The sequence below is a fragment of the Heteronotia binoei genome, chromosome 15, assembly GCF_032191835.1.
Source record: "Heteronotia binoei isolate CCM8104 ecotype False Entrance Well chromosome 15, APGP_CSIRO_Hbin_v1, whole genome shotgun sequence".
Classification (NCBI taxonomy): Eukaryota; Metazoa; Chordata; class Lepidosauria; order Squamata; family Gekkonidae; genus Heteronotia; species Heteronotia binoei.
In genome coordinates this window covers 67,299,628-67,320,336 of record NC_083237.1, presented here as the reverse complement: position 1 = coordinate 67,320,336, position 20,709 = coordinate 67,299,628, and the positions used below count along the sequence as shown (strand labels likewise).

Below are 20,709 nucleotides of genomic sequence, written 5' to 3'. Positions count from 1 at the left end.
CGTTGACGCCCACTCACCCAGCCTCAACAGATCCCTTTGGAGTTCCTCACAATCCTCTCTGGTTCTCACCACCCTGAACAATTTAGTGTCATCCGCAAATTTGGCCACTTCACTGCTCACTCCCAACTCTAAATCATTTATGAACAAGTTAAAGAGGATGGGACCCAGTACCGAGCCCTGCGGCACCCCACTGCTTACCGTCCTCCACTGCGAAGATTGCCCATTTATACTCACTCTCTGCTTCCTATTACTCAGCCAGTTTTTGATCCACAAGAGGACCTGTCCTTTTACTCCATGACTCTCAAGCTTTCTAAGGAGCCTTTGATGAGGAACTTTATCAAAAGCTTTCTGGAAGTCAAGGTAAACAACATCTATCGGGTCTCCTTTGTCCACATGTTTGTTCACCCCCTCAAAGAAATGTAACAGGTTAGTGAGGCAAGATCTTCCCTTGCAGAACCCATGCTGAGTCTTCCTCAATAACCCGTGTTCATCAATGTGCCTACTCATTCTGTCCTTGATAATGGTTTCTACCAACTTTCCCGGTATTGAAGTCAGACTGACTGGCCTGTAATTTCCCGGATCTCCTCTGGAACCCTTTTTAAAGATGGGGGTGACATTTGCTACCTTCCAGTCCTCAGGAACGGAGGCAGATTTCAATGAAAGATTACAGATTTTTGTTAGAAGATCCACAAGTTCAACTTTGAGTTCTTTCAGAACTCTCGGATGTATGCCATCCGGACCCGGTGACTTATTAGTTTTTAATTTGTCTATCAGTTGTAGGACCTCCTCTTTTGTCACCTCAATCTGACTCAGGTCTTTCAACACCCCTTCCAATATTAGTGGTTCTGGGGCGGGCAAACACTTCTCATCTTCCACGGTGAAGACGGAGGCAAAAAATGCATTCAGCTTCTCAGCCATTTCCCCATCCTCCTTCAGTAATCCTTTTACCCCATGGTCATCCAAGGGCCCCACTGCTTCCCTGGCTGGTTTCCTACTTCTAATATATTTGAAGAAATTTTTATTGTTGGTCTTTATGTTTTTTGCAATATGCTCCTCATAGTCCCTTTTTGCCTGCCTGATCACAGTCTTGCATTTGATTTGCCACTGCCTGTGTTCCCTTTTATTCATCTCACTTGGATTAATAGACAAGTCTCCCCCATCCTATAATCATGCATTTCCTACCTAAATGCAAAACTTTACATTTATCCCTGTTAAAAATCATTTTATTGGTTTTAGTCCATTTTTCCAGCCTGTCAAGATCATCCTGTATCCTGTTTCTGTCTTCTACTGTATTTGCAACTCCTCCCAATTTAGTATCATCTGCAAATTTAATAAGCATTCCCTCTATCCCTTCATCCAAATCATTTATAAAGATGCCGAACAAAACAGGTCCTAGGACAGATCCTTGAGGCACTCCACTTGTCACTCCTCTCCAAGAGGATGAGGAACCATTCACAAGCACTCTTTGGGTGCCATCTGTCAACCAGTTACAGATCCACCTAACGGTAACAGGATCCAAACCACATTTTACCAACTTGTCCACAAGGATAGTATGTGGAACCTTATCAAAAGCCTTACTGAAATCAAGATAAACAATGTCTACAGAATTGCCTTGATCCAGCAAGGTAGTCACTTTCTCAAAAAAAGAAATCAGGTTAGTCTGACGTGACTTGTTCTTGAGAAACCCATGCTGGCTCTTAGTAATCACATCCATTCTTTCTAAATGTTCCAGGACCAGCTGTTTGATGATATGTTCTAAAACTTTTCCAGGTATAGACATCAAACTGACGGGTTGGTAGTTACCCGGATCGGTTTTTCCCCCCTTCTTGAAGATGGGGACAACATTCGCCTGCTTCCAATCTTCCGGCACCTCTCCTGTTCTCCAAAAATTCATTTTATTGGTTTTAGTCCATTTTTCCAGCCTGCCAAGATCATCCTGTATCTTGTTTCTGTCTTCTACTGTATTTGCAACTCCTCCCAATTTAGTATCATCTGCAAATTTAATAAGCATTCCCTCTATCCCTTCATCCAAATCATTTATAAAGATGTTGAACAAAAGAGGTCCCAGGACAGATACTTGAGGCACTCCACTTGTCACTTCTGCAAGAGAATGAGGAACCATTCAGAAGCACTCTCTGGATGCGATCTGTCAACCAGTTACAGATCCACCTAATGGTAATAGGATGCAAAACACATTTTACCAACTTGTCAACAAGGAGAGCATGTGGAACTTTCTCAAAAGCCGTACTGAAATAAAGATAAACTATGTCTACAGTCCGCTGATCCAGCAAGGAAGTAACTATCTCAAAAAAAGAGATCAGGTTAGTCTGACATGATTTGTTCTTGGGAAACCCATGCTGGCTTTTAGTAATCACAGTCATGGCTCACTTCTTCACCATAAGCAAAAGCTGCAGAAAAGCATCTGGAGCACTCAGCACTTTTTTTTTTAAGGGCAAGGTAGTTTTCTGAGGAAAAACAAGACACAAGCTCATTTTTTTTGCTGTTGAGTGGCAGAACAGTAATTGAATTGCCTGGCTTTCGTAGTACATTTTAAGTTAACCTTCCAGTCTGTCTGTCTTCTAGGGATGCCTATGTGTTTGCAAATGAATTGGGGGGATATCACATTGAACTGGTTAACAATCACAAATGGAAATGCGAGTAAATACATTTATTGCATTTGTTTCCCTGGCACCTGACAGCGTTCAAGGGCAGTTCAGAGTGAAAGAGGAGGGAAAAGTCCAGAGAGATCAGAAGAACTAAAACTGGCTCTCAAGATTTCCATTCATTTATAGCAAACAGATGAGAACTCTTCTGATAGGTCATTGTTGTATAGGGTTTCTACCAATCATAATGCTAGCTTAGTAGTCAGGGGAGGACTTTCTCAATTCCATGTGAGTGCTGTTTGCCAGAGCTAGTTCTGTTCCGTTTGCAACTGAGCACTTTCAGATTATATCTGGAGCTTTTTAGTTGGCAGATAAATTTTGAATCCATCCCCTTTTCTTTTGCCTGTCTTACTGATGACAATGCACACACATTGATAGTGAATCATAGAATCATAGAGTTGGAAGGGACCTCCATGGTTATCTAGTCCAACCCCCTACATTATGCAGGAAAACAATTCCACACCATCCTCTATATCAGAGGTGGCCAACAGTAGCTCTCCAGATGTTTTTTGCCTACAACTTTCCATTCAGCATGGCCAATGGCTGGGGCTGATGAGAGTTGTAGGCACAAAAACATCTGGAGAGCTACTGTTGGCCACCCCTGCCCTCTAAGACAGCCCTTCAAATATTTGAAGATGATGATCGTATCACCTCTCAGTTGTCTCCTCTACAGGCTAAACATCCCCAGCTCCTTCAGCCTCTCCTCATAGGGCTTGGTCTCCAGAGTTTGTCTTTCTCTGTTACTGCAATGTGCACACACGGATGTTACCAAGATTTCAGGGTGAGATGCAGGAGTAGAGGGCTAGGCCATTTATGGGCACCTATATACTACCCCTGGAAGCCAGGCATGCCCTAGGCCTGTGAGCAAAGGGTACCAGAACCACTTTTCTTGATCTGATTGATATGGGCAGGGCACATCATGGCACTCTTCAACTGCACCTCCTGCAAAATGTGGTCATGTCTCATGCCACCTTCAGTGGTGCTGCCACTCTGAGAAAAGTCTCCCGGGCTGTGATCAGACAGGCAGTTTGGCCCAATATGGTGGCTTTACCCTAATGGATTAAATGGGCTCATTCACACACCCACATCTAGCAGCCTGTTTTAGTCACCCCATCGTAAGACAAGTTGGAGATGGAGTAAATAGACAGCAGCTGAATTCCAGTGCTTTGAGATCCCCAGGTATTCACCCCACATTGCCAGATGTCTGAACTCTTTTGGTGCATACTCAGACTGGTTTGGAAGTGTGAACCTTTAGATCCAGTTTCACTGTTCTGTTTTTTTAAATAGAAGAGCATATGCGCATAGGCACACATGTGCGTCCCAGAAATGTTTTCCAAAAAAAAGTAAAAAAAGACCAGACAGCGTACTCCATGGTTGCTGTGCAGTCAACCACAGAAGGAGCACATGGTGTGGCCAAATCAGGGTGGGAGTCTGATGGGAAATCTCCCTCACAAAATGTTAGGGGTGCGCCCCAACCGCGCCAACCTGCCAGTCTGACTGCAGCCCAGGACAAGACTTGTTCCTTCCTCTAGTCGGCCTCCTTGGTCTTCTTGGAGGTGCAGACACCATGGAATGTGCAGAAGGGAATGAGACTGCATGCATTTGGATACAACATTGCAGGGGTCATTTTGTAGAGAAATGGGTGGTGGAGCTCATCAAGGGATTGTTATGCAGCTGCACCTACTATTCAATGGACAAGGTGGGGAGGAGGGGGGGAAACCATCAGAAAGGTTCAGGAGCTATGCTCCTGTGAGCTCCTGCTGAATTCAAGGCCTGCAAAGTCATCTCATGAGCTTGGTTCCATCCACCTGTTCCTCTTTTTTTGCTTTCTTCTTGAACCTTTGATGATCCACAAGAAGCAGTACTGATAGTTATTGAAGCACATGGCTGTTTGGAACAGGGGCATAATATGAGACATGTAAACAATTTCCTTTTCAAGAGGGGATTAAACAATACCGTCAGTCCCTTGGCCTTGAGTGCTGATATGCATTATTGCTGTAGAAGTTATAATCACTCAGGAATCTTGTGCTACTGTTGATAAGAGTGGCCATAAATGCTGCTTCAGTTTTGTCTGAAAACAGACCAACTATTGCTTTCTTGAACTCTTGAACTGCGGTGCCCATCCCAAAGAAGACATTGGATTTATATTCTGCCCTCCACTCAAGTGTCTCAGAGTGGCTCACAATCTCCTTTATCTTCCTCCCCCACAACAGACACCCTGTGAGGTAGGTGGGGCTGAGAGGACTCTCACAGCAGCTGCCCTTTCAAGGACAACCTCTGCCAGAGCTCTGGCTGACCCAAGGCCATTCCAGCAGCTGCAAGCGGAGGAGTGGGGAATCAAACCCAGTTCTCCCAGATAAGAGTCTGCACACTTAACCACTACACCAAACAGGCTCTCTTCACTAATGGCACCTTCACTAATCCAAGGAGTCTAAATTTTTTCACCTTCAGGCATATGGTAAACATCACACAAGATTTCTACAATATTTGTTGCCCCCACAGTTGTGTTTATATATCTGTTGTCCAACACGAAGCTTAAAGGGACAGTATGCTGGACGTGAAGTAACAGGACTCCCAAGGGTGTATTCGGAATGTGTGTGCACTCCGGACCCCTTTTATACAGCAGCCCCCAAGGACTCCTCCCTTCCACCAGAGGTGAAAGTTTACCCAAGCAGTGTTCCCTCTAAGCTACCGTTAAGGGAGCACATTCAACCTGCGCTGGAAATGCTGCACTGGTTGCCATGGCGTTCCTGGTCCACTCCAATGTGCTGGTTATGACCTTTAAAGCCCTATCTGGCCTGGAACCTGTCTACCTCCGGGACCGCCTTTCCCCGTGTGAGCCCCAGAGAGCGCTACGATCAAGTTCACAGAATCTTCTTATGATCCCAGGGCCAAAAGAAGCTCAGTTGGTCACTACTAGAGCTAGAGCCTTTTTGGTAGCAGCCCCCACCCTGTGAGATGCCCTTCCCACAGACATCAGGGCCCTGTGGGACTTGCCACAGTTCTGCAAGGCCTGCAAGAGAGAATTGTTTAAGATGGCTTTTAATAGCTAATGGGGAGGCGGCCACTATTCCACTATCCTACAGCATCAATGTGTTAACCCATTCCAGTATATAAATGTAGAGCACCACACAACATCCTGCAACATCAACATAAGTAGCGCTAAGAAATAATTAGTAATATTGACACCATCTTGGATCTTAGGGATTGTAACTGCATGAAATGATTTTATTGTGATTCTGTTTTTATTTCTGTTGTTTTAATTGTTGCTAGCCGCCCTGAGCCCATTAGGGGAGGGTGGCATATAAATAAAATAAAACAAAAATAAATAAGCTGAGTTAGTGTGAGCTAGCTCACAGTTTTTTAGCCTCCAGCTCACACGTTTGTCTTAGCTCAGGAAGGATGTCTTTGTAGCGCAGGCATCACCATGCTGTATCTCATAAAGAGCTGATTATCTCAACCACCTCGCCTCTTCAGTGTATAGGACCCACTATATTATAGCCCCCAAAGAAGGTGCCCCTGTCCTTCACTATTTCCAAATGGAGGGGAGGCATTTAAAAGGTGCGTGGTCCCTTTAAATGTGATAGCCAGAACTCCCTTCTCCTGGCTCCACCCCCAAAGTCCCCAGCTATTTCTTGAGCTGGACCTGGCAACCCTCCTCCTACTCTGTTGCCTGAAAGACTCCCCTCCCGAGAGCCACTTTGCCGTCTTTGCAGCCACACGCGTCATCCCTTGCAGGGCAAGGCCGCTCCTTCCCGAATCCTTCCTCCAGCACCCGCGGATCGGGGCCTTTGCCTCCCGTTCTCTGAGCCTCTCCTGCCCCCTGCTGGCCACGCACAGAGCTGCAAAGACAAGCCAGCCGGCCTGCTGGTGTTTTGCCTGCCTGGGGTCACCTCCTTGGGCTGAGCAGGCGGAAAAGGCGAGAGGCACCAGTAAGCGGAATTCGTTCCAGCGGGGGGCTTGCAGGGAGCAGCTGAAGGCAACCGATTCCTACCAACGCGGGTGTGTGTTCAAATCCATGCGTGTCCTTTGCAGTTCCTCACAGGGCTGTTTTCAATCCATTCAATCAGAAGGGGAAGATGACCCGGTAAGAGATGCATGAAATAGTTGGCCCAATCAATTGCTATGGCAGTGGTTCCAAATCTAGTCCGAAAGGCTGCCTGCTGGCCTTATGAGCCCAGCAAAGGTGAAGGGCAGGAGCTTGCCGGGTTTGTCCTTGAGCGGGACCAGCTGCTGGCCAAGCAAGCAGCCTTCCTCTGAAGGGGGCCAGAAGGGGCAGCGGACAGGCCCAGCTCGAGCAAGCAGGAGCCAGTGCTGGGAGAAGAACAGGCGCTCCTTGCTGCTGCCGCCGGAGTAGGGGGCGGGCAGGGCCCCTTGAAGAGCAGCTCAGCTTTCTTCTGCTGGCCTGCGCGGGGGGCGGGGGGGGGCTCTGCTGCTGCTTCAGGCCCACTCGGGAAAGAGGCTCGGCAGAAGGTCCCTCCTGCTGCTGCTGCAGCCCCCCTGCCCCCTTCTTCCTCTGGAAGCCGGGGCTGGGAGGGGGGAGATGTCGGGGGCCCGGGAGGGGCAGGCGGGTTGGGGAGGGGGGGGAGGCTGCTCGAACTGCCTTCTGTTCGGGATGTACTAAAACGAATAACAAGGTTGCCCATAGGAAACAATGGGAGAGCCTGGATTGCCCATTGGATATAATGGAGAGAAGATTGCCAGTTGACTTGTATGGGCTCCATTGAAATACATTGAAGCACAGAAATGGCTACCTCTGGAATGGATTTTCCAGGAAAGTCAAAACAATTTACAAGTGTCCTGGAATGGGATTGGGGGTGGGGGGGAAGGGAAGGGAAGGGCACACTTCTAGCCTCGGGGCAGGCACAGGTGTTCTGGGTTTGGATTGCCAGGGGGGAGGGTGGGTTGCCAACCTCTGGGACTGGATTGCAGGGTGGATGAGTGGATCACTAACCTCTGGGATCAGAGTGCCAGGGAAAACGTTGCCAGACTCTAACAATGAATTGCCAGGGGGAAAGTTACTCTGCCAGCCTCCAGGACTGGATTGATGGGGGAAAGCTAGTCTGCCAGCTACTGCAACTGGATTGCTGACGTGTGAGTTTCGCTTTTTCTGTTCTAGAATATTGTTCTGGAGCGTCTGTGATGCATGCCAGTGTTTTTTGCGGCAGCTCAGGTTGTTTGATGCCGGTTCCGGCCTGTTCTGGAGGCATTCTGGCCCAGAACGGGGTAATAAGAACCTGTGAGTTCTGCTTTTTCTTTTCTAGAATATTGTTCTCTAGTATCTGTGATGCATGCCAGTGTTTTTTGTGGCAGCTCAGGTTGTTTGATGCCCATTCTGGTCTGTTCTGGAGGCATTTTGGCCCAGAACGGGGTAATAAGGATGTGCGAGTTCCACTTTTTCTATTCTAGAATATTGTTCTGGAGTGTCTGTGATGCATGCCAGTGTTTTTTTGTGGCAGCCCAGGCTGCTTGATACTGGTTCCAGCCTGTTCTGGGGTGTTCCAGAGGCATATTGGCCTGGAACGAGGTAATAAGGACATGTAAGTTCCGCTTTTTCTGTTCTAGAAGATTGTGCTTGAGCGCCTGTGATGCATGCCAGTGTTTTTTGTGCCAGTCTAAGTTGTTTTTTGCCCGTTCCTTGCTGTTGCGGGTTTTCCCCTTTCCCCTTTCCCCTTGCTATCCAGTCCCACAGGGCGGCAACCCCCCCTCCCCGCTGGGAATTCAAATCCAGATCACCTGTGCCAGTCCCGGGGGCTGGAAATGTGCCCCTCCCCTTTCAATCTGCATCGAGGACACTTGCGGGTGGCGCTGTCCTGGGAAATCCCGCACAGATATTTATTGCAGCCGTTTCTGGGCTTCAGTGTATTTCAATGGAGGCCATGCAAGTCGATTGGCAATCTTCTCTCGCATTATCTCCAATGGGCAATCCAGGCTAAAGCATTATTTCCTGTGGGCAAGCTTGTCCTTCGTTTTGGCCCTTCTGGTCTCAGCAGCCCCGTGCAGAGGGGCTTCTCCGGGGCCCCTGGAGGGGGGGGGGGCGGGAGGCTGGGCGGAGTTTGGGCGGTCTCCTGCTGCTGCTGCTGCCGCCTCCCTCCCCAGCCCTGCCCAGCGGGCGCGGCTTCCCTCGCAGGGTGCTCCGGAAAGGGTGGCGGCAGCAGCAGCAGCGGGCAGGTGAGGCTCTTCCCCGGGGCCGGGCGAGGGGAGGCGAGGGGGTGCCCCCCCGGCCGGCTGGGCTGCCTGGGCCCCGGGGGGAGGCGGGGGGGAGGCTGGTGCCGGCGCCGCCGCGATCCTGGGGGGGGGGGGGGGAGCAGGCTGGAAGCCCCCTTGCACGGCTCGCCCCCAAGGCTCTCTTGTGCTCCCGGGCAGGGAACGGGAAGGATGGAGCGCTTGGCTGCCGCGGCCCCCCGCCGCCCGGGCTTCACGTGCCTGGCGGCTGCCTCGCAAGCGCTGGGCCTGGCCCTCGTGCTGCTCGCCGGCGCCTGGATGGGCGTCTACCGCGGGGGCATCGCCTGGCACAGCCCCGAGCTGCAGTTCAACGCGCACCCGCTGTGCATGCTCCTCGGCCTCGTCTTCCTGCAGGGGGACGGTGAGTGCGGCGCCGGCGGGGGGGGGGGGGGGCTGGCACACTCGCTTGGCAGCACCGCAGGCCTGGGAGGCGGCGGGCCAGGAAAGTTTTCCAGGGGGAAAGAAAAGGTGGTCCCCCGTGCAAGCACCAGGCATGTGCCGGCCTGGCTGAAGCACCAACTGGAATGAAGATTGCCGGGGGGGAAACAGCAACGTCCTCAGATATGCAGATGACCCCACTCTAATGGCAGAAAGTGAGCAGGACCTAAAGAACCTCTGGTGGAGGGTGAAAGAGGAGAGCGCAAAAGTAGGCTTGAAACTCAACATCAAAAAAACTAAGATCATGGCATCCGGCCCCATCCCTCCTTGGCACCACAGAAAAATACAGCGTTGGAAAATGTCCTGCCCTCCATCGCTGCCTGTTTGGATGAGGCCTTGCCAGGGAGGTGCCCAGGCCCTGCTTCCTTCATCTGTGCCCGAGGCATCGGTCACCATGGAAGCGCTTGGAATTAGATTAGCTGAACCTGCTCCAGAGCAAAGGAGAGGCCCATGGATGCAAGACAGCAGCCATATCCCAAAGTGCTCACAGTTTTCCCTGCTGCATAGAAAGCAGGGCTCTGTTCCTGAGGGAGGGGCGGGAGGTAATCTTTCATTGAAATCTGCCTCCGTTCCTGAGGACTGGAAGGTAGCAAATGTCACCCCCATCTTTAAAAAAGGTTCCAGAGGAGACCCAGGAAATTACAGGCCAGTCAGTCTGACTTCAATACCGGGAAAGTTGGTAGAAAGCATTATCAAGGACAGAATGAGTAGGCACATTGATGAACACGGGTTATTGAGGAAGACTCAGCATGGGTTCTGCAGGGGAAGATCTTGCCTCACTAACCTGTTACATTTCTTTGAGGGGGTGAACAAACATGTGGACAAAGAGGACCCAATAGATGTTGTTTACCTTGACTTCCAGAAAGCTTTTGATAAAGTTCCTCATCAAAGCCTCCTTAGAAAGCTTGCGAGTCATGGAGTAAAAGGACAGGTCCTCTTGTGGATCAAAAACTGGCTGAGTAATAGGAAGCAGAGAGTGAGTATAAATGGGCAGTCTTCGCAGTGGAGGACGGTAAGCAGTGGGGTGCCGCAGGGCTCGGTACTGGGTCCCATGCTCTTTAACTTGTTCATAAATGATTTAGAGTTGGGAGTGAGCAGTGAAGTGGCCAAGTTTGCGGATGACACTAAATTGTTCAGGGTGGTGAGAACCAGAGAGGATTGTGAGGAACTCCAAAGGGATCTGTTGAGGCTGGGTGAGTGGGCGTCAACGTGGCAGATGCGGTTCAATGTGGCCAAGTGCAAAGTAATGCACATTGGGGCCAAGAATCCCAGCTACAAATACAAGTTGATGGGGTGTGAACTGGCAGAGAGTGACCAAGAGAGAGATCTTGGGGTCGTGGTAGATAACTCACTGAAAATGTCAAGACAGTGTGCGTCTGCAATAAAAAAGGCCAACGCCATGCTGGGAATTATTAGGAAGGGGATTGAAAACAAATCAGCCAGTATCATAATGCCCCTGTATAAATCGATGGTGCGGTCTCATTTGGAGTACTGTGTGCAGTTCTGGTCGCCGCACCTCAAAAAGGATATTATAGCATTGGAGAAAGTCCAGAGAAGGGCAACTAGAATGATTAAAGGGCTGGAGCACTTTCCCTATGAAGAAAGGTTGAAACGCTTGGGACTCTTTAGCTTGGAGAAACGTCGACTGTGGGGTGACATGATAGAGGTTTACAAGATAATGCATGGGATGGAGAAAGTAGAGAAAGAAGTACTTTTCTCCCTTTCTCACAATACAAGAACTCGTGGGCATTCGATGAAATTGCTGAGCAGAAAGGTTAAAACGGATAAAAGGAAGTACTTCTTCACCCAAAGGGTGATTAACATGTGGAATTCACTCCCACAGGAGGTGGTGACGGCCACAAGTATAGCCACCTTCAAGAGGGGTTTAGATAAAAATATGGAGCACAGGTCCATCAGTGGCTATTAGCCACAGTGTATGTGTGTATATAAAAAATTTTTTGCCACTGTGTGACACAGAGTGTTGGACTTGATGGGCCGTTGGCCTGATCCAACATGGCTTCTCTTATGTTCTTATGAGGTGCCACCCTGTGAACCTGCAGAGGCCTTGGGCGGGGCGGGGGGGGAGTGGCAGGCAGAGGCTCTTTGCCTGCAGAGCAACTCTGCTCCTGGGATATCCTCACTCCATGTCCCCTCTCCCCACAAAGAATAACTGCTGGTGCGCAAATTGCCATTCCAGCCCCATTTGGAAAGGGGAGCTTCTGAAGCCCTGCTACACAGGACAGCAGTGCCCGTTCATTCATTCGTTCATTCAGTCCTTCATTCATCCCCCCCTGCTGCAAAGACTTGGGGCTGGATGTATGCCAGGAGCAGGGGGAGGTCTTGAAGCCAGATGAGGAGCCAAGCGCTCCTTAGCCCCCTGCCAGAGAGAGCGCTGGCCTGGTGAGCTGCCAGAGGCATGGAGTTGGGCACAAGTGGTGGCCGCTGCCTAGAAGGTGGGCCTTCGGAAGTCTTCCTCTTTAATGGGGCAGTCTTGCTGGGTGGTGGCCCAAGACAGGCCCTAAGTAGCCACAGTTGGCTTTCGATGCTGCGGAGGGGTCAGACCAGCACCCAAGCTGAGATGGAGGTCTGCCTATTCCACTGCTGAGCTACTCGCAGAGCTGACTGTGGAACATCCCTTGTCTTGTTTCTGCTCTAAAGCACTCCCTCCTGCCGGCTCACCCATCGCCCCCTTCGCCTGGGGCAAGGAGCTGCCCATCTCACCCCTGGCAACCCGGCAGCAGAGCTCCTGCAGTCCCCTCAAGGACTTCAGTGGAGGACATGTTGTCCAGAAGCGTGTGCATGCTCTCTCTCTCCATCTCCTAGTTTGGCTGTGCTCATCCTAACTGGAAGACAAGCCGCTTCCAGACCTCAGAGTCAGTCTTGATGCCGTCGCTTTCCCTCTCGCTTCCACACTTCCCCCCCAGTCTGGGAGGCTGAGAAGGGCCTGTGTTTGGTGCCCCACAGCTGCTGCCCCTCCTTAGCCAGGAGTCCGGGAAGAGCCAAGGCTGTGCTTCTGCCCCCAGAACTGGTCTCTCAAGGGGGGGGGGGGATTGCTGGTGGTTGCAGGCGCTCATGCCCCACAGAAGAGCTGCCTCTTTGAGGCTGATGGAGGAGAAAGTGGCCCAGAAAGCCAGTGGGAATGAGGGCAAGGCACAGCTGCTGCAGGGAAAGATTTGTGACCTCTTTCAGACGGAGCTTTTGTCCAAGCCTGTCCTGCCCGCTATCCTGCCCGTTCAAAAGAGAGGAGGGTGAGAGTTAACTGAACAATGAAGGCTAGAAGGAGCCTCCTAAATTTACCGTGCTGTCCGTGGGCCTGCCAGTGGAGAGATTTTGAAGTTCAAAAAGGTGCTCTAGAGCAAGGGTGTCAAACTCATTTGTTAGGAGGGCTCCATCTGACACAAACGGGACTTCGTGGGGCCACGTGTGTGTCATAAAATGTAAGATGAGTTAGTGGAGATGTAAATTTTATGAAGGACGCAGACAAACACAATTAAAGGCAGTTTGGTGTAGTGGTTAAGTGTGCAGACTCTTATCTGGGAGAACCAGGTTTGATTATTTAAAAGGGACAGGCAAATGTGAAAGGGCGGAGGCGTGGCAGTATATGTGAAGGAGGTAAATACTTGTGAGGAAATATGTGAATCTGAGCACGGCAGCTCAGTTGAGAGTCTCTGGGTAAAAATAAAAGGAGTAAGAAATAACAGTGATATCATTGTGGGGGTCTGCTATAGACCACCAAGCCAGGCAGAGGACTTGGATGAGATACTCCTACAGCAGATTGCAAAGTTCTCCAAGAGAAGGGATACAGTGATCATGGGAGATTTCAATTACCCAGACATCTGTTGGAAGTCCAACTCTGCTAAAAATGAAAGGTCAAATAGATTCCTGACTTGTCTTGCTGACAACTTCCTTTTCCAGAAAGTGAAGAAGGAAACAAGGGGATCTGCTATTTTGGATTTGATTCTCACCAACAAGGAAGAATTGATTGAAGAAGTGGAAATAGTGGGCACCCTGGGCAGTAGTGACCATGTGATTTTGGAATTTAAAATCTTAGGGAAGGGAAAAGCTATACGTTGTCAGACTTATAGGTTGGACTTCAGAAAGGCAAACTTCGATAAACTTAGAATCCCATGGTCAGAAATACTTAGGAAGAAGGGGGTTCAAGAGGGGTGGGAATTTCTTAAAAGTGAAATACTGAAAGCGCAATCACAGACGATTCCTATGAGAAGAAAAAATGGAAAATGCCTAAAGGAGCCAAGGTGGCTCCATAAACAGCTCTCTAAAGACTTGAGAAATAAAAAAGACTCCTTTAGGAATTGGAAGGAGGGCCTTATAACCAAAGATGAATATAAACATATCACCAGTGTTTGTAGAGAAAATGTTCTCGAGTGTCTATGTTGCATGCCAGTATTTTTTTGTGGCAGCTCAGGTTGTTTGATGTCCATTCCAGCCTGTTTCAGGATAATAAGGTAATAAGGACATGGGGTAATAAGGACACGCGAGTTTAGCTTTTTCTGCTCTAGAATAGCTCTCTTCTGCTCCCCCCTTATTTACAACCATTGGGCAAGTAATAAATCCATCTGGCCCAAGGATGTTTATGCTACAGCCTGGCTGGTAGTACTTTAAAGTCGCCTCTCCCACAGGTTCACACAGACAACTCTTACCTGCTTCCAGAATAGTGTGAGAATGGGAGATGTTTCTAATAGCCTAAATTCCTTAGCAATAACATAGATAGTTGCTTAGCAACCTTTGAACCCGTGACTCAATGATGCATCTGTGTGCATTTAAAGATATCCTATATAGCAACTGTGTAACTGTGTATATGTCATTACTCCCAAGGCTTGTGTCCTTGGTATAGTTCCTGAGTTTCTAACAAAACAGTTTTGATTTAAAACCAAAGACTGATTATTGAGAAATATCGGCGCTTGACACTAACCGGATCTCTTTTTTTGAGAAAGTGACTATCTTGCTAATTCAGGGGAATGCTGTAGACATGGTTTATCTTGATTTCAGGAAGGCTTTTGATAAAGTTCCACATACTATGGTTGAAAAGTTGGTAAAATGTGGCTTGGATCCTGTTACCATTAGATGGATCTGTAACTGGTTGACAGATTGCACCCAAAGAGTGCTTGTGAATGGTTCCTCATCCTCTTGGAGAGGAGTGACAAGTGGAGTGCCTCAAGGATCTGTCCTGAGACCTGTTTTGTTCAACATCTTTATCAATGATTTGGATGAAGGAATAGAGGGAAGGCTTATTAAATTTGCAGAGGATACTAAATTGGGAGGGGTTGCAAACACAGAAGAAGACAGAAAGGATACAGGATGACCTTGACAGGCTGGAAAACTGGGCTAAAACCAATAAAATGAATTTTAACAGGGATAAATGTAAAGTTCTGCATTTAGGTAGGAAAAATCCAATGCATGATTATAGGATTGGGGGGGGGGGGACTTGTCTTAGCAGTAGTATGTGTGAAAAGGATCTTAGGGGTCTTAGTGGATCATACGCTGAACATGAGTCAACAGTGTGATGCGGTGGCTAAAAAGGCAAATGCAATTTTGGATTGTATCAACAGAAGTATAGTGTCCAGATCACGTCATGTGCTGGTATTGCTTTCCTCTGCTCTGGTAAGACCTCACCTGGAGTATTGTGTTCAGGTTTGGGCACCACATTTAAGAAGGATATAGACAAGCTGGAACGGGTCCAGAGGAGGGTGACAAAGATGGTGAGGGGTCTGGACTCTGGAGACCAAGTCCTATGAGGAAAGGTTGAAGGAGTTGAGGATGTTTAGCCTGGAGAGGAGGCGGCTGAGAGGTGATAGGATCACCATCTTCAAGTACTTGAAGGGCTGTCATCTAGAGGATGGGGTGGAATTGTTTTCTGTGGCCCCAGAAGGTAGGACCAGAACCAGTGGGTTGAAATTAAATCAAGAGAGTTTCCGGCTCAACATTAGGGAGAACTTCCTGACTGTTAGAGCGATTCCTCAGTGGAATAGGCTTCCTTGGGAGGTGGTGGGCTCTCCTTCCTCGGAGGTTTTTAAACAGAGGCTGGATGGCCATCTGACAGCAATGAAGATCCTGTGAATTTAGGAGGAGGTGTTTGTTAGTTTCCTGCATTGTGCAGGGGGTTGGACTAGATGACTCTAGAGGTCCCTTCCAGCTCTATGATTCTCTCCTGCCCTGCTGTGAGCTCTGGTGAATGTCTTGAGTAAGACCAGCTCTCTCCAATGGCAGCAGCAGGGAACTGAGGGAACGGAGCTCTTCCTGCTCCTTCGACAATGGGAAAGGAGGAAGGAGCACGTGCCTTCTAGAAAAATGTCTGTGAAGACCTGCACATGTGCAGTAACTCAGGTGTGACTGAACAGGTGGGCACTTGATAAGCAACAGGTAAAATTAAGGACAACCTTTGTGCTTCCATTAGCTGGTATTATCTTCTGCCAGGTGTTTACTGTTTGTGGTGAACTCTGAAGAGCCCAGCCTCTCCCCCCTCCAAGGACTTGTGCCTTGAGCTTTGTCAGTGTGGGGCCACCCCAGATGGGCTGCAGGTGTCCGGCTCAACTGACATGACTCCCTGCTGTCTTGATGCAGAATATTAGATAAAGGGGCAGAAGGGGTGAAGTGCCCCGTGAATAGGGGCTGGGCTCTCCCCCCCCCCCCGCCACTGTGGCATCCAGCTGCCTGCCCTTCCCGTTGGGAATCCTTTCAGGAGAGTTCCTGCAGAGAATGTTTCTGGATCCCACGGAGCCACTCTGTGTGGTTGAGGTGCTTCTTTGAGCAGGTATATTGTTCCAAGGAAAGGATGAGGCTTTCCCCCTTCACAGGTGCTCCGCTGCCGTCCAGGCTCCTGTCTGCATGGAAGGCAAGCAAGGAGCAGGTGCTTAGAGCAGCTATCTGGAGCCCTCCTGTGCCCACAGAGGCCTCCAGGCTTCTTGCCAGATGGATGCCGTGTGCCTCATGTCCATTTTCTCCTCCATCCATCTTCCAGCCCTCCTGGTCTATCGGATTTTCAGGAACGAGAGCAAGCGTTCTACCAAGATCCTGCATGGCCTCCTCCATGGCCTGGCACTGGTCATTGCCATGGTGGGTGAGTAAAAAAGCCCCCCAGAAACCATCAGCCCACAGGCATCACCTATACCTTCATGGCATTCTGCTTGCTTGATATGCCTTCTCCACCTTGGGAAAGGAAGCACCTCTGCCTTCATGAAGAATGCTGGTTGGGCTCAGGCTGAGATGCCGGATGCCGCACGAGTGGTGCCTCTACATATCACTCACAGCCAACTCCAGGGGTCATTTCCAAGGTCCTGCCTGCCCCCCTTTCCTGGGGAGGTGGGGTGTGTGTGTGTGAGGGAATGATTGGGGTAAAGGGTAGCCTAGGCATGCCTGTTTTTTCCAGGCCTGATCGCTGTCTTTGAATACCACAAGAAGAAAAGCTTCCCGAATATGTACAGCCTCCATAGCTGGTGTGGAATCGCTGCTTTCAGCTTCTACTTGCTGCAGGTGAGCTGGAGGGCCAGAGAGGGGGCAGTTCCCAGAAGGGGAGGCAGTGGCAGAGCATCTGCTTGGCATGCAGAAGGCCTCAAATTCAACCCCCAGCTACAGGGGTGGGAAGGACTCCTCCAAGAACCCTGAGAAGACAAGACTGGCCCTTATGGACTGCAGAGATTAGCAGTCGTTGGGATTTGCTATTGTCTCTGTCTTGTATGTGAAGGGTGCGTTATGTCTGGACATGGAGCCTTCCAGAATCCCAGCCAGGTCATGTCACCCGAGCACAACCAGCAGCCCTGCCCCTGCGCAATGGGGAGGGAGGGGGGTGGAATCCTGTGGGGAGCATGGAACGAGGTGACTGTGGAGCATTGCTTCCCCCCCTCCAGTGGCTGCTTGGATTGGTCTTTTTCTTCTGCCCTGGAGTTTCCTTCTCAGTTCGCAGCAGCTACAAGCCGCAGCACGTCTTCTTCGGGGTCTTCCTCCTCCTCCTTTCTATTGCCACGGCACTGCTGGGGGTCCTGGAACTGGTGCTCTTCAAGATCAGGCAGGTGCTTCTCTTCCTTCCTTCCAGCCAGCATTTTAAACTGGCCCACTCAGGTTTTCCCCCCAGCAAGTTCAAAATTCCGGGCAGAGGGTATATTTGGTGGAGCGCAGCAGCAATTATTTATCTGATGGTGTATCAATATTTGATGGCGTACCTGATGACGTGTAAATACTTGCCTGCGAAAGCTCTCTTAAGACAGGCTTTCAGTGTTTAATCTGTTCAGTTTAGCAACAGCACCTTGCTTTGTTCAGTCATGAGCGGCTCTTGTCCAGCTAGGAATGCTTGGCTGGATTATGAGCCAAGCCCCCCTTCTCCTGAAGTGCCGCTCTCTGGGCAAGGCTGAAGGAGACAGGGGCAGTCTTTGTCCTGCAGCCCAGATGCCCACCAGTGTCTGCCTGGGCAAAGGGCAGGAGGGCGTTTCCGCACTAGGGACACCCCTGAGCCCCCCCTGCCTTGGCATTAATGCCCACAGAGCTCTTCTAATGTGAAAGCCACCACCTGTAACTCTTTATGATCAAATTGTATTGTTTTATTGATATATTTTAATTGTTATTTATACTGTTTTTATATCGATGTTATCTGCCCTGAGCCCTTTCTGGGATAGGGCGGAATATAAATAGTCTAAATAAATAAAATAAGACTCTTCCTGCCCTCCTTCTCATGATCTGCCTAAGTTCACAGAATCAGCATTGCTGTCAGATGGCCCTCTAGCCATTTGGGGTCAGTCAAAACCTTCAAAGGAGAGCCCGCTACCTCCTGAGGAAGCCGGTTCCACTGAGGAATTGGTCTGTCAGAAAGTTCTTTCTATTATTTAGTTGAAAAATGCCTCACTTTTTGCTCTTGTATGTGCCAGACCAGCTGAGGATGCTCCACAGACCAGCTCTGTGGAGCATCAGCCCCAGAAGGTTGGAATTGAACCAACGGGTTGAAATGGAGTCAAGAGTTTTCGGCTAAAAATTAGGAAGAACTTCCTGACAGAGCAGTTCCTCTGTGGAAGAGGCTTCCTCGGGAGGTGGTGGAGGTTTTTAAACAGAGGCTAGATGGCCACCTGACAGCGATGGACTTTAGCCGATTGTGAGAAGAAGGGCTGGAAGGGTTGCATCAGGGCTTAGTTTTCTCATGGCCCTTTCTTACATTCAAGGAAATGGCAATCACCATTTTGGGGGTCAGTCAACAATTTTTTTCCAGGCCAGTTTGGGATTTTTTGCCATCTTCTGGGCATGGAGCACTGGCTGTGTGTGCATGAGGGAAGTATTTGTAAATTTCCTGCATTATGCAGGGGGGAGGTCCCTTTCAGCTTTACCTGGATCTGCCCTCTCACTGTAAACCCCTCTCTTGAAGAAAACTTCATTTCTAACAGGGAACAAAATTGTGTCACACTAAAATTCTCAAGGACTTTCTGCAGTCCCTGTATCTGCTCCACAGGAATTGGACAGATATTGTCCTGGCCCTTTAAATAGCAAGCCCAGTTGCAGCCCTCTGTGGGTGATGAAGCTGCACAACAGAACCACCTACAGGTGCCCTGGGAGGGGGGTGGAGCTGGGAAAAGGCAGTCTTCGTGTGGGCTGAGCAGGCTTGAGGGAAGCGTTGCAGTCACCATTCAGCCCCCCCACCCCCACTTGGCTCTCTGAGCTCCACCTTGTCATTGCAGGGGTCCAGCCCCAGCAGCACCTGGGAAACTCCACCTCAGGGCAACTGGGCCCAGGCCTCCCAGGCCCCTCCCCAGCTGGATGGGAGCAGCCTTTTTGGGCTGAGAGGGGGGCCCTGGCGTCTCTGCTGACTCTGCTCACCCCACAATCCACGCTCCCCTGAGGAGCCCCCTCCCCACTGCCTGGGCTGAAGCATGCACAGATGTTTCTTGAGACTCTGGACAAGAGGACTTCCCCAATACACCCAAAACCATGTTACCAAGAGGACCAGCCCCCCCCCAACTCCTCCTCGCCCAGAGATGTCATTGGTGTGTCTTGAAACACATGGAGGGGCTGCTCTCTTCTGCTTGGCACTGTTATCAGTACATGATGCATACAAAACTGAGACGTTCCTTGAGTCGGTTTGTTTGTTTTGTGGGCAGTGGCTGCTCTCAGAGGCCTTCTCTCTCTCTCTCCCCCCCCCCCCCCCCGTGCAGTGCCAGCTACAGTTCCCTCGTCCCGGAAGGAGTCGTGGCCAACACCCTGGGCCTGCTGCTGGTGGCCTATGGGGCCGTCGTGGCCTACATCTTGACCCGGGACGAGTGGCGAAGGCCCCCCCTGGCTGAGGAGCTGGCCCTTTCCATGGATTTCAAAACCCTAACTGAAGGAGAGAGCCCAGCCGGCCCCCGCTGAGGCTGCTGCCATCCCCTGGGCGTGTGTGTGTGTGTGTGTTGTCACTGGTTGTGGCGCCCCTGCTTCTCGAACACCTGCACAGCTTCACTTTCCCTCTCCTTTGCTGGCCCTTCAGGAAGCAGGAGGGATCTAGCTGTGAAGCTGGGCGAGGGAGGCTGCGGCTGCTTTCCCTGCTGCTTTTGTGAGGCTGGATTCTGTGCCCCGTTCCCTGTGGTGGGGATGGTTCCGGAGGCCAAGATGCTGCCTTTGTCAATTTCTGTGTGTCTGAGTGTAACTAAACCTTGGCTAGCTTGCAAGAGATTTCTGTGCTCAGTCCCAGAGATGGATGGATAGGATGAAAAAATGCTTCAGGAATGGGGTAGGCAGTACGCTTGGGGCACCTGGAAGCTGTGCTGCTTATTGAGCCATGGGCTGTAATAAAAAATAAATTCTGAATGCCTTTCGACTCCCCCGCAGCACTGGGTCGAATGAATTTCGGGAATGTTGGCTCCCTGCTAAGTAGCTCCAGGTATTTTCACAATGACCGAACCTAAATTGCCTTCATCTTTCCCTCTTTGACAGAGATTTGACTGATATTTTGCACATATTGATTTTATTCTCTGGGAGCGACACTCCAACAGAGATGAAAACAGGCTCATTTGCTTGGCCTGTTTACTCATCATGGGGGTGGGGAGGCACACCTGTTAAACTCCCTAGAGGATATTAAAACCCAGACTTACATGGAAAGGTGGAGATAATTTTTCATTTTGAACTCATATTAGGGAATTCTTTCCTTGCCTGGTAGGCTGTGTCACAAGATGTGCTCAGTTGGGAGAGATGTGCTGAAACATTAAAAAATGTGCTATTATGTTAATTATGATAGTGCATAAAATATTTATTTTCCCAGGAATTCCTTCAGAATAGTTATTTTTCTTCAGAAGCACCACTTGTTATGTTTAAAAAACCACCGACCTGGATATTATCAGAATGTAAATTTGGTTCTGGCTGGAATCTCTTGTACTGTTGGGTTGACCGAATTTCATTAAATCAGTGGAGCAAG

General features: G+C 49.8%; 1 protein-coding gene across 1 annotated transcript; it reads left to right on the top strand.

Moving 5' to 3' along the window:
- Nucleotides 1-8,564: 8,564 nt before the first annotated feature.
- LOC132584044 (transmembrane ascorbate-dependent reductase CYB561) lies at nucleotides 8,565-20,709 on the top strand. Its single transcript, XM_060255829.1, has 6 exons — nucleotides 8,565-8,834; nucleotides 9,030-9,249; nucleotides 16,306-16,404; nucleotides 16,714-16,817; nucleotides 17,192-17,349; nucleotides 19,475-20,709. The coding sequence occupies exons 2-6, from the start codon at nucleotides 9,042-9,044 to the stop codon at nucleotides 19,668-19,670; spliced, it is 765 nt and encodes a 254-aa protein (XP_060111812.1). The 5' UTR covers nucleotides 8,565-8,834; nucleotides 9,030-9,041; the 3' UTR covers nucleotides 19,671-20,709.